The sequence below is a fragment of the Miniopterus schreibersii genome (assembly GCF_964146895.1).
Source record: "Miniopterus schreibersii genome assembly, chromosome: 3".
Taxonomy (NCBI): domain Eukaryota; kingdom Metazoa; phylum Chordata; class Mammalia; order Chiroptera; family Miniopteridae; genus Miniopterus; species Miniopterus schreibersii.
In genome coordinates, this window is record NC_138103.1 from 61,449,651 (window position 1) to 61,464,529 (window position 14,879).

Below are 14,879 nucleotides of genomic sequence, written 5' to 3' on the forward strand. Positions count from 1 at the left end.
TCTCTCTCTCTCTCTCTCTCTCACACACACACACATACACACACACACACACACACACACACAATGAATGAAAGTATACAACTTGAAAGTTCCAAGGAGAGGTTAATGAAACAGCAAATGTGAAATACTATATGTCTTTAATTTTAGGTATGTAAGACAAAACATAAAATTCTCTATAATTTCTAATTCTTTCTACAATATTCAAATGAACTAACAAGAGAATGTACTAATTTTGATCTCCCAGATACACTATATAAAGTAAAGAAAGCAAAGTAGCAGAGGTTACATGTACTTGATATGTGCATATACACACACCATAAATAAACGTCTATTTAAAGATTCAAATATAAATTATTTCCTGTAAAATACGCTTTTAAAGCTCGTCTAACTCTGCCTAGTTTTCTCTTTACCACATTGTTCATTCGAGCTCCTGTTGTTCTCTGCAGGTATCCCAGCATTTTCACTATATAGATTTTTATATATCTATTATATCTATTTATATATTTATAATATAGTTTATAGATTTTTAATATATAAAATATTTTTCAGTGAAATAATTAGAAACAAAATGTCAAAATTTGATACCTTTGATACATATGACATTATGCTTTCAACAACATATCTATCTAGAGATGCAAAGAATTAGGGCCTTTTATGGAATGAACAGAAACATATGGCAATATATTTTCTGGGAACAGTTACAGCACTTATAGCATAGTCATGAGCTGTGAACTCATAAAGGCAGAGTGCCTGTGTGTTTTATTGGCTGCTTTATCCTTAGTACCTAGCACAGAGTTTTGCATTCAACAGATACTGAGTAGCTACTATGAGATAAATGAATCAAGTTGGTAAGTTACCATGGACACCTTATAAAGAAATGGAGAACCAGTGATTCTGAATTTTATATTTTTTCACACTTTTAGCAGCTATTAACCACTGTAACAGTAATATTTTTCATTTACTTCAGCTTCTAAAAAATTGTGGTTAATATTAATATAACAGTACTCCTTTCATCAAGAAAAGCTCTCTAAGAAACAAGTAAACCAAAAGGTGTTAGGGGAAAGAGCCAAAGTTGAAGAGCTGCCAACATTGATGGCCCATTTTAAGCAGGGACAGGTCACTGCATCTGTACTTCAGATGTAAAGTGTTAAGTAAATATTATTTCTCATTTTCTTGTACTATTTTCTAATGTAACACAATAACGAAATTTTAAAGATAAATAAAACATACATACCATTAAAATACCTGAGTATATAATAATGAAATAGAACTATGCAAAGTAAAAACCAGTTATAAAAATGCACACTAAAAATCTTGTATAATTATATAAAATTTTAGAAATGGTAACCAATTAGTACTTTATCTGATTTAAATACATATTTAATTTCCATGTAAAACATTTCAATAATTCCTGATTGAAAGAGTATGTGCACTTATTAACATAAATTAAAAATGAAAAAATATATAAAAATGAAATATCATGTAATTTGTCTAAAATATTGATAATCTTATTAGTGTCATGATCACATTGTCAAAGGCAAAAACACTGCAGTAGTAAGAGAGCAAACTCAATAGAATGAGTGGCATCCTGTGAGTTAAACTTGCTTGGTTTTAGCCCTGACAGGGTGGCTCAGGTGACTGAAGCATTGTCCCCTGAACCAAAGGGTTGAGGTATCGATTCTGGTCAGCGCATATACGTAGGCTGTGGGTTCCGTCCTGGTTGGGGCACATATGGGAGGGAACCATCCATGTTTCTCTCTTATATCAATGTTTGTCTCTCTCTCTCTCTCTCTCTCACAAACACACAAATCAACAAACATATCCTAAGGCGAGGATAAAAGTAAAGAAATAAATAAGTACACTTGCTTGGCTTTAGCAAAACCTTAAGATTTTGTTACAACCAAATTTCTGATTATCAAACTGGATAACACTTCCTAGACAAAGCTGGGGAGTGGGAGTTAGTTGGGACAGAGGGTTACTATGTACAATTTCAGGAAATAAATTTACTCTTAATTAACAAATTCAGAGGATACTATCCTTTGAGTCAGTTACTAAAAGGTAATGACCATCCCCACCCCCACGTTTAATGCCAACCCTCCCTTATGGCACTATGTTAAGATGTGTTCCATATCACTTGTCTCACGCCAACCCTCCACCTCAAGAATTAAACAGGCATTATTAGTAACTGGGACCATTCAGTGGAGAGACATGGGATTCAATGCTAAGTTCAGTGATACTAAAGGGAAACTCATATACAACTTGATCAGACCACAATCCTCCAAGGATCACCTCCACGACAGAGCTCAAACCTGATGAAACCATAACTAACTTCAAACAGGAAAGGCCTAAATGATGCTTCACCCTTCCATGGGTGACTAGGACAACAGAACAGTATGTTAAATTTAATTAGTAACTTAGGAGTGAGGTATTTAAAAAATTAAAAGAATCAAAATTAAACATGAAAAATACTGCAGATCCAAAATAAAATATTTCTGGGAGGGAAAACAAAGAATCAAATAACAAGTTTAAAAACAACAAAAATAAGAGCAGAAACAAAATAAAACAACAGATTAAATAATAGCCCCAAATAAAACAATAGATACATAAATGTGAATATGTGGTACTTAGAAACAGTACAGTAATCTTTATATTTATAATCAGCTCTGGCAAAATTTATATCCAGGTCAGGGCTGTAGAGCAAAGGAAAATGTAAGCAGAGTTCAGAGGACAAAGGATGCTGCCAAAGGAAGCAGCGGCAGAGACAGAAGAAGCCGCGAGCGCTGAAGAGCAGGGCCCGCATCTGCTCCGCATCCTTTCCCGGGACGGAGGAGAGGAGCCACGCCACGGAGGGCTTCGGGTAGCAACAGGCGAGAAGGGCCTCCTGGCTGTGACTGCGGGTAAACACTGTCACGGGCTGCCAAGGAGAGCTGCAGCCACCTCCTGAGGTCTGTCTCTTGATGTAATGTGATCCCAGCTTGAAGGCAGAGGGATGGAATGGAAGAACGTCCAAGGTCCCTTCTATTCCAATGACTCAATGAGCCAACCCATTTCAATCTCTGAAAACTGCCTCAAATTATAGGTTTAATAACTAAAATCAGAAGAAAGCTGGAGTTTCTAATTTGATGTATGAATGCAAACAAAAGACCTATTTAGTAACACGGAACATGAGAGTTATTTAAAATAAACAGGAAAAAAACAGTGAAATAAATATAGCTAATAATCTAAGGATTTGCATACAATCTTTCTAATGTTTTTTCTATGTAAACTATACAAAATTAAATTAATCAAATAATGTCCCTTGTTCAAACTGGAACTAAGACCAAAGTTATTAAAAATAAAAAACAACAACAGTAAATAAATATATTAAGTCTACACATTAAAGCTCACTCTTTTTAATCATACTGTAATCCCTCAATTCTTAGTCAAACGTTTTTTATTCTCCACAGCCATCCCAAATGGAAATAGCTTTAGAGTTGGCTCTGATTATAATAATATGCTTATTTAAATACCAAAATATGTGCAAAAAATACCCTGAAACATAAAGTAAAATTTAGTCCACGATTCCAGATGTAGACTATTAAATTTTCATTTTTTTCCTTCTAGTCTCTATCTAAAGATAATATTTTGCCAAAATATAGGATATTATTCATATTTTTTGTAATTCAAATTTTCCTCTTAACATATCATAACCATTTTTCATGATATAAGCCCATGTGTACACAATTGCTTTTTGCTTATATAATATCCTATTGTGTATTAAATATATTTAAGACCAATCTACCATAGCTGAGAGACGAATTCTCTGCACCTATGTTATATCCCTCCCTCTTTCACTCCCCCAGGCATATAGTCTGGAGCAATGAAGGGGAAGAACTGACTGGATTATGGAAGGAAACTGGTAAGACAAATCTGAGGCTGCTCAGAAAACTGAACTGTGGCAGACCTAACATGACGCCCCCAACTAATGATTCTCCACTTTCCATGTCCTCAGTGACCTAACTCAGCATATTCATGTCCTACTTCTAATCTCTCTAAAGGTTCTGATCAGTACTACATACCTCATGAAAGGTGGAGCTGCAAATCTTTGGCTCATTTTCTAGTATTCTAAGGCTGTTGAGCAGGAACCCTAAAGAAGTACTGCTTGGCCATGGCCAGGATATAGTTAAAGCTCCTAAAAATATCCCCTTTCTGCCTGGCTGGCATGGCTGAGCAGTTGAGCAAGGACATATGATCTAGGAGATGGAGGTTTGATTCCCGGTCAGGGCACATGCCCGGGGTTTCGGGCTTGACCCCTGCAGGGGGCTTTCAGGAGGCAGCTGATCAATGACTCTCTCATCATTGATGTTTCTATCTCTTTCCTCTCCCTTCCTCTCTCTGAAATCAATAAAGATATAATACACATACACACACACATACACACACACACACACACCCTTTCTCCTTTGAGGGGAAAAATGGGAAATACAGGGCGGGGTCAAAGTTGGTTTACAGTTGTTTGGAAAATAATACAATAATTAATAAATAATAATACAAGAATAAACACTGTGTTTTGTGTACTCACAACTGTAAACCTACTGTTGCGACACCCTGTAGATAAGCTATTAATCTAACATCTGGTCTATAATCAAGAACCTAGAATTCTCTAGAGTGAACCGTCTTTCCTCTCAGTTTGGAGGGTCACCCCAATAGCACACATCTTCAGCCTCTGAAGAAGATGTCTGATCCAGTATTTACAAAATAAGAATAGCTGGAGAATAATAAGGCAGGTGATAAGATACATGGCTGTGCTTTTGATCAATGGAAAACTTCTTGCCACAGTAACATAAAGGGACTTTCTGCACAGCTCAGAAATAGCAAATGGAGCACCCGTGGGCCACATGTGATAGGTACCCCTCACACGTTACAGCTCAGGGAGCATTTTCACATCTTTGTTCCCTGCTGCTTTCCATCCCATGGCCGTGGTGCTGAATACTGATGAGATAATACCTCTTTCAACCTCTGGCAGACATTTTACAGCAATTTGTTCAAGTACCAAGTACCTAGTCTGCATTTCTGTGGGCAATTTGTGGATCAAACGTCCTATCATCCTGAGGGTATCTTGAGTTTTAAATATAATGGCTTATCACAAACACAGTACATCTCCTTTAATTTGATTTATTTCACATACAAGTAGGCCCCAAAACATTTATTCTAACAGAGATATTTGATATCGATTCAAACATGAATAAAATAGAAGTTAAAAAGAAAAATTAACTTATTTTTCTGTATGGTTCCTAGTATTTATACATTGATTTGGTTACATTATTTTTATAAGAATGGAGACAAAAGTTAATTCAGAGCTAAGAGAATTACTTTTTTAATAACTGAGAGTCAAATATAACCAGATATTAGCAAGTTAATTTCGTATACCTTGCATTAATAAAAATGATTAAATAAATAAATAATTTATTTTAGTCAACCTCATTTTTACATACATATCCTGATGACGCCCTTCACTTATTCTTCATGTTCTCTCCTATATATACTTACGAATGCCCATAAAAACAGTCTCAGTGACTGCCCTAAAAAAAAACCCTAAATAGAATCAATGTTCTTATGTTTTAGAGCTACTATCGGTTTGAATAAAAATTTTAAAGAATCTATTGTACACACTGGATGTAATAATAATAATTATCATTATTATATACATTCCACATAATTCTTTCAGATGTTGCAAGACATACATGTACAAACATATGCACATTATGCTATATATGTCTCTACAGAGATATGTTCACAACATACATTTTATTTTTCTCAAACATCTTTTACATAGCAGAGTAACACATGCTAAACCCAGGGCCAGCCTAGATTATCACATGGCTAAGAAAATTCATAATTAAGAAGATGTGACTTTCCTCTTCATCTTTTAAAAAATAAGTGGTAAAATCTGGAAAATAAAAGGCTTTCCGATGTCTTTTCCAGTAGTCACAATTACTTCATCTTTTAAAAATGCTGGTAGTGTGAATTTTCAATCAATCAGGAAAAATAAGCCTCTATTAGGAGCCAAAGCACATGTCATGTGAAATAGCAGCACTCACATAAAGATTCCAATAAGGAATGACCTCCTTACGCTTCATGCTCTTTTTATTCACAATTAACCCTGTAATCTGAGCAAAAGTAACCCTTATAAATATCCACTTCCTAAATTTTGATTAATATTAACTGATTCTGATTCTCATTGCCCAATTACTCCTTATCATTTATAAGTTTGCTGGTGCAACCAAATACCAATGACCTAAAAGTGTTAATGTATTGCTATAATGTACAATAGTAGCCAATAATTTGTTTCAATTATTATAAGTAAAGGTATAATTAATGTTAAATTGATTTTAAATATAAGCTAGTCTATGTTACAAATTTACAAATCATTAACTTAGCGCCGCAATGATCTAACAAGAGCTAGTGATTTTATAGTATATTATGCACCCACCGTCCTTGAATGTCATTCCAGTCTCTCAGAAGCCTTTCATTTTCTTTCTGCAGGTGCTCATTTTTGGTTTGATTTTCTGCAATGGTGTCCAGGCAGTCACAAATGAGTTTTCTAATGACCTCAGCTGGGCTTGCGACTTTCTCTAAGTTGAAGGAACCAAGTCTGAACTAGGATGAAAGGAAAACACAGTTAGCTTTGGGGGAACATCAAAATTGGGCAGCCCAGTTTTAAATGCACATAATTTCTTCTGAGAGGAAAAACGTTTGATTCAAAATCCAGTACATTTACCAGATATAGAGTGAACAAAAAAAACTGGGCAACTTACTACTTTCTTACCAAAGTTTATCATATAAATCTAAGGATAATTTTTGTAAGTCACTCTGCCACCTCCTAGCAGAAGAGAAAACAACATAAACACCATATAAGCATATTATCAGATTTGCTACAACCTTATTTAGATCACTCTGCTCAGAGTAAGAAAAGAGATTATACATGAGGATTTTTAATGCTAGTTTCTGTTAACACTGATGGTAAAATGGAATAATTGACATAAGCTATTTCTGAAGAAAGGGCAAAAGTTTTGGTAATAGCTAAAGGCAGTGTAGGATTTTAGGGAACTGATAAACCTGGGGAAACCACACAGTACCAAAAACCAATAAGTTATTATTATAAATTATAAACAATAACGTCAATTGTCAAGCTTGAGTACATTTCCATAAAGGTAAGACATAAAAAAATTTTAATTCCTCTTCTAGTGGGCCCTTTAAAATAAAATAGTATAATACAGTTTTAGCTACAGTTATGGAATTCTGAAGGGAACACAGGTTCTCCTCATTTGGTAAATAAAGATACTGAAATGGTAATTAATAATGACAATTATCCTTACTATTAAAATTATAATTATTGTAAGAACCAGTGAGATTTTAAAAATAAATATTATTATATAGCTGCCATGTCTTGCAGTGGAAGGACAACTCAAGCATAGCACAAATATAAATGCATCTAATCATCACCAAAATGGAACTAATACACATTTTATAGATGTACACTGAGGTTCAGAGTAGCTTTCTAGTAGACTGAAGGAATCGAGTGAAGACCCTGCTCTGCTATGCTGTTAGGCTGTGTCCTCCCATGAGAAGGTATCCGAACTAAACGACTACGAAGAGGAAGCATGAGGTTCAGAACCTACACATGATTCTGCAGGGAGACTCTGATGGCTTCGAGTGGCACAGCTGAGTAAAACTGAGGGGTTTTCAGGGTATTTTCAGCCTCCTAGATCAGTCATTTCTACTGCGGCATTTATCTAACAAGAACATTTTCCAAATGTCTTGCTTTAAAAAGAATACTTCTAAGAGTATGTTATATACAGACTCAAAAATATTTAACAATGGTTGATAATTCTTAGACAAATCCGTATTAGTCAATTTACAAATAAAACTAAAAGTCACTAAAGTAAAAATCCAATGTTTGCAATCTGAAAAACATTTCAGTTAATTTCTATAATTTAGAGTCATTTTTATGTTTTTCCCCACAGAATAACTTCTCTGGATAAGTCGTGTTTACTAATTTACTTTAAATTTTCGGGAAGAAAACGTGTCTTACTTAATATTACAGAAATCCTGCCAAAGGCTTAAATACTGATGACTCCTACGTGTTGAGAAACATTTATTTATACTAGCTTAAAATCTAAAGGAAAACAAAGGAAATTTATATTCTTCAGTATTATTATAGGCACATTTTAGAGGACTATTAGTTATCTAGCCAGAAAAAGAAATCGTGTGTGTGTGTGTGTGTGTGTGTGTTGAAATCTTAGCAGGTCATAATGTGTTTAATCCTTTAATTTGTCTTATCTTACCTCTTCCTGTTTCTTAACAAAAGAAGGGGACGCAGATTAAAAAAAAAAAAAAAATCCTTTATTTCAATGAGTACACTCAGTTGTGTTAGGCTTATATATGCAGCAGAAATTAAACAATTTGTTTATCAAAAAAGACTTGGAAAAACTGTTAGAATTGTTATTTATTCAGTTAAAATTATTTCAGGCAATCTGTCACATCTGATTTATTTATTTATCTTAAACTTATAATTAAATGACCAAAAGCCCTTGCAGTTTTCTCATATAATAAAATAAGAGTCCACTTAACAAACATGTAAGTTTAAATAAGAAAATTTTATCTATGTAAGGAATGTATAAGTTTGAAGTAAATTTGAGCATTTACCTTTTGAAGCTTCTCTTAATGTAAACAAATACACACACAAAAAATAAAGATCATCTATAGAGTATTACTTTTCAAGTCAATATGAATAGAAGAAAAATTAAGTTTGTTTTCTTTTTAGACAAGGTAACACTATCAGTAAAATGTAAACCCACAAAGTGATTCTGTATTCTTGCACTATCATAATTGTCAGGCAGCCTTTACTAAGATGGACATTTTTAGAAAGAGTTTTCATCACTTGAAAATTTCAACAATGACAAATGAATAATTAATTTGTGCCACATTTTAATCCTGAATAAAGTAACTGGTAAAATATAAATACACAGGTAAACACAAGTCCAGTCCCCACCCTTCTATCTTAGATGGCAAAGGAAGAAGGAACCAATTCTAAGTCACTCATAACAATCAACTTCTTTCAAAACATCATTCAAATGTATATATTCAAAATTCCAAAAGAGATTCATACATCTTTTCTTGGCTATTTAGTACAGAATAAGCTGAAAATGTCATTTCTTCTTAATAGTAAGCAACTATTTTTGGTTTCTATTTTTTAATTATATTCCCTAGTTTTTTCCTTTAACCGGTGTAAACATCTATTATTCCAAACAATAAAAACAAGCAAAAAGTACATAGAAACTCAATCCAAGAAGAGGGTTTTACTTGAAATATTCAGATGATCCTTTAGAGAACTCCTGTTCAGTATGACAGACTGACGGCCCTGGACCATCCTGCCCGTCCACACGCGGTCCAGAGCCACGGCAGGAAGACCCTTCCTCTGTCGCTGCTGCTGTCCCCGCCAGGCCACATCCCCTGAGACGCGAGGTGCCACGCGCCCCCTGCGCTGGGCATCGATTGGGACTTCGCATCGGGGCAAAACCATCTCTGCGCTCTGCCTCGGCATTCGGCCACCCTCATCCTGCCACTCAAACGAAAAGTGGCTGCTTCAGAAAGCATTGTTTTAAAACCAGCAAACTCACACAAAAGCTATATTGTATAGTTGTGTCCATTTTAAAATCTTTTACTTTAGTTTTCTGTTTGATATGTAAGGCTATTAGCATGACTGTTCTTTATTTACTGGTTCTGTCATTTCAAAATAATCTACAATGTAAAATCAGGACTTCAAATGGTACACTAGAGCCAGAAACCACAAATTAAAGACATTTTGAAAGCATATTTCTTCTTTAGAAGCCTGGGCAAAAACATATTTCTTTTCATAGCCAGTTTTCAAGATCTTATGAAGAATTCAGTGTACACAGACCTGTACTGAGCTCTTCATTCAGTCTATAATCTAAGATCCTAAACTGTATCTTTATTTTTCTATGCAAAAAGTTGAGAACAATTAGCTTTTTTAATGTTGATAATGATAATAGATTGTACTAGTTGGCTCTAACTCATAATCATTTTAGCTAGTAAAACAAATAACAGCATTTTTTATCTGATCTGCATTAAAAATTCTCAATGTCAAAAACTTTCCATTTTCTTTAGCCAGGGCTTTGTTTATTCTAGATATCTATCTATCTGTCAATTCTTTAAGTCTAAGATTAAAAGCCACACCCCCTAACTCATCACTTCAAAGCCCAGGTCAAGTTCTCTTTAACTATTTCAGCCTACATTCCTAATACTTCATGGTTTGTCTCACACAATTGTTTACTAAGTTTCACCCTCCTTATATTTTTCTCTGGTTGTTTCAAAAAATGCAGTATTTTCCTTTAAATTTCTAGCACTTTAAGATCAGAGGCTATATCTTATATTCCTTCCATAGTCTCTACAGTATGTTGCAAAGTTCTAAACATATATAAAAAGCTCAATAAAGACTTGAATTTTTTATTGAAATGATCCTTATTAATAAGGGAATATAATTATAAATGGAGTGGGTAAAGAAAAGAATTGGGACAATGATGCTCTGAATACAAACTAAGACATTTTAAGTAGTTTAAAGACATAAGACAGTTTTATTTTATGGAATACTATAATTTATACAAAAAGGACATGGTTAAAAATTGCACAAAAGCACTTGATATTGTACTAATACACAAGGTTTAATAGAACCTAAACAGATTTGCTTTTAAAGAATGTATAAATATAAAAAATATATACTCAGTTTTCAGGTTCTTTGGAGCAGGCAAACAGATAAAAGAGAATATAGAGTATTGGTAAAGTACATAAAATAAACACTATGAATAACTATTAACCAAGAGACTAAAATTACTGTTTTCATTGAAATAATGTCATTAATGCATGAAATACCAAGTGTTTTGTGGTAACTATGTAAATAAATCCTGTTACATAAACTAGCACCTTGCTGTTAGCAAATATTAAAACCAGAAACTTAGTTTCAGTGAAGTCCAAAAAAAAATCAACTGTTTTGGCATTTTATAGCTTCACTTCTGCAAACTTTCTTATGAAGCAATCTCAAATGAGAACTCTTAACCATTGCCAAAAATGTCCAAATGGTATAGCAGTTATTGTATTTTGACAATGTAGTAATCCCAGATCACTTGATGGGGTGCTAAGGGATGAATCCCTAAAACTAAAGCGAGGGAGTAGTGGTAGAGAGGGTAGCATTTTGAAAATACAGAATACACCGTGATACTCAAGTTATATAAAAAGCTGTATTCACGGAGAAACAATGTCAAATGCAAAATGAATATTTAATAAAATTTGTAGGACTCAAAAGGTCAGATCAAGGATTTATGTTCAACTACCAGCAGTACTTTGGCACTTACTGTCACTGTTATATTAAAAGAGAAAAAAGTATTTCCCTTAATGAAGCAGTTCAGAAAACTATATAATACGGGCTCTTTAAAAATTATCAAAATTATATAAATCAGTCTTTGGCTATAAACTAAAGAAGGCCATGATGCCTGATGTCCCTGTCATTTACAGAGCTCTTTTTCAGAAAGATTTATTTAATTTTTTACCTGGGTAAGTAGACTTCTACAAGTACATGACAAGCTTTTAGAAGTTCATGCTTTAGATAAACTCAAACTTGCCACCCGAGTATTGATAACTGGATCACTGCAAAACCCAAAGGAAATTACAGAAGGATCGTGTATGGGTAGGGATGGCTGACTGCTTTAGAAATGACTCGACCTAAACTCTTCCCAAAGCCATTCCATATATTAAGTGACTGCAGTAGTCACATTCTATATCCCCTTAGAATTACCAAGGAAGTGTTAATTTTAAGCAAACAAATACAAGACGATTCCCACAAGGTTAGGCTCCTTTCCTAAAGTGGACAGAGCTAATACTCCAGTTCACTGCACATAATCTTATAATAGACCCAGGCATTATTGGAAGGCCAAAATAGGTTATTTTCCCTTCTGTCTTTACCTTCCCCTTGACCAAAATTCTCTCATTTATATGGATATTCCTAATACACCTCAATCTTCAAAGGTCATCTGTATATATTTCCCCTCAATGATCTTAAGAAATATGACCAACCGGACTATACAATATAGAAAGATTTTTCTGGAGTTGAATATCTATTGGAATAGCTACCTCAAAAGAAATGTCTATTTATTTATTTATGTTAAACTGAGATTTTTATTTTCAACAACTCTATCTTGGCAACTGTGTTTAATGAGCATCATTCAAAGTCTACTTCAAATTTTAAGGTTGTCCAATTTAACAATTAAATTGGTTTTAATAGCCACTTCCTACACCTAAATGGCATATCAAAGACTGACAATCAGATCAGAATTTATTTTTTCTTAATACACTTTTCTCTTTCTATGTATATGTTCCTTTTAGCTGAAGCTAAAAAATATAAAGAAAAATAGAATGTATTTCAAAATGCCCTAAAATTTGAAATTCTCTTTTTTATAATTTGTCCACATTCTTGGTATTTAAATTCTAGAACCAGATGTACATGAGATAAATATTATAGTCTAGATAAGGTTCCTTTACCAACAAGCTGTGACCCTAATTTTTGAACTTCAAAAATTTGGAATAATGCTATTGTCCAACCTATTTACATGGGAGGCATTCCAAAAGGAAAAACTACTATATAACTTCAAAGAATTTTTCAGCCTTAAAATTTCAATTCGATAACCATTTTTAAGAAAAATTTCACCAAATACTAATATATACATAAAAGTTACAAGGAGAAATAAAGCAATGCCCATCCCTGCAAAGAGATTTATAAAGTACTCATTACACAGTGTGAGAAGTGTTATAAAAAAGTGCTCATTAATATCATATTCAATATTTTTCACAAGTACATCAATCTCAGAATAGATAAGCACATTTTCAGGATAATAGTAGCAGCATGAACTATTAATTAAGATATCAATATACAGGACCGTAATCAGACTCTCCATATCAAGACTGGCTATAGCTAGTGTGATGTTTAATGTTATGTGTCTACTTTACTGGGTCACTGGATGCCAGCTAGCTGGATACACATTATTCTGACTGTGTCTGTGAGGGTGCTTCTAGAAGAGAGAGCATTTAAATTGGTGGACTGAGTAAAACAGATTCCCTTCCTAATGTAGGTGGACATCATCCAGTCAGTTGAGGGCCAGAATAGAGCAAAAGGCAGAGGAAAGTTGAATCCATTCTCTGCCTGACAAGTTGAGCTGAATGAGACACAGGTATTTTCCTGCCCTCAGAACTCCTAGTTCTTAGGTCTTCTGGCCTGGACTGAAATTCTACACCATCAGCTCTCCAGCTATCAGGCTTTCCTGAGTCTCCAGATTCCAAACATAAATAGTGAGACTATTTACACAGTGAGACTTCTCTCTCAGCCAACATAACTGTGTCAGCCAATACCTTATTTTATATACATATAAATAATGCATTGACTCTGTTTCTCTGAAAAACTCTAATATAGGTAGCATATCAGCTTTACAGAGAGTCTATGGTTATATCCCAAAGATAACCAATTTCCTAAGTTCTCCCACTGTGCCTTAGTCATCCATCCTCTGGCCAATTCAATAAAAAAAGAAAGAAAAAATGTGAAGAGGATACGAACTACTTTTATTCAAGTTTTGTTTTCATGAGTGTGGACTGAACATTATAAATAACAAAATAAATAACTACTGCAACAATGTCTAAAAATAAAACCAGAGTATTGCAAACAATGACTGCTGTTGGAACATATGCACAAAATGATTTCTTGTAGACAACTCTCGCCATCGCTATGAACAACCACTGAATAAGGGAAGAGTCCAGAATGTTTTGAATATGTGAGATCAACACAAAAACAGGATCAGAAAGAGTTGTTCACAATTTAACTGAGAGAGAAAAAGAGCAATGATGCAAATTTTTCCATTGTTATTGTCTCATTTTGTGAGTAGCCCAGAGGAACCACCCTGTCGTGGATTAAATATGATTTTTTTCTCATTGCCCAAAATAATCTGTGATTCTTTTTAATATGAGTAGCTACTTCTAATTTCATGCAAAAATACGTGTGTGGAAAAATGAGAAAAAAAAATTTTTTAAATGTTCAATATGACATTTCTGGAAAACAGGACTAACATAGATACAGGAAAGGCCACCCTCAAAGCCTAACAGACAATTTAAGCATGTACAGCACCATAAACCATAAACTTCCTCCTTCTAGATGTACAGTTGTTCAACAGTCCTATTCAGACTTTCACGTCTTAATCTAATTGTAAAAAATGTGTAGTGAAAATTTCATCCATAATCTGTATTTAATCCTGAATAACAAAGCCCATCATTCCCCAAAACACCTTAAAAAACAGTTTAACATGCTCTTTAATGATTAGCAATGGTTAGAAAACCTATTTTAAAACTTATAAATAGTTACTGATTGGTGAACGTCAACAAACAGAAAACCTTCCAATATGTCAAAGGACGGACCAGAGGCAACTGGAAGCCCTGTTTTCTCTGTGTTCTCCCGAAGACTGAACATGAACACTGTCAGTGGGGCCCCAGTTCCCAAACTCCAGTGAGAGAATGAAGAGATCAAGGCCGTGATAATGCTGAAGGGTTTCTCCCAGCACCACCACCCCCACAGTACTACAGTGGATTATTCTTTGTATATCAAAAATATACTGCCTTTTGAGCATTTATATGGACACATAAAATCAGTATGTCAGTGTGAAAGTACAATCAGCACCATTCGAATCAGTTTCACTAGGTTCCTACTAAGTGTTAGAAATGATGTTGGGAGCTGAGAAGGAAAGCATAATCAAAACATACTTCCTGTTCTTACGGAAATCTGGTAG

General features: G+C 34.2%; 1 protein-coding gene across 2 annotated transcripts in view; it reads right to left on the reverse strand.

Moving 5' to 3' along the window:
• XRCC4 (X-ray repair cross complementing 4) overlaps positions 1 to 14,879 on the reverse strand; it is a 182,011-nt gene that overhangs the window by 104,355 nt on the left and 62,777 nt on the right. For both annotated transcript variants that reach the window (XM_081132981.1, XM_081132982.1), the window contains exon 4: positions 6,473 to 6,639. In XM_081132981.1, coding sequence (XP_080989107.1) covers positions 6,473 to 6,639 — 167 coding nt within the window. The remainder of the gene's footprint in view (positions 1 to 6,472; positions 6,640 to 14,879) is intronic.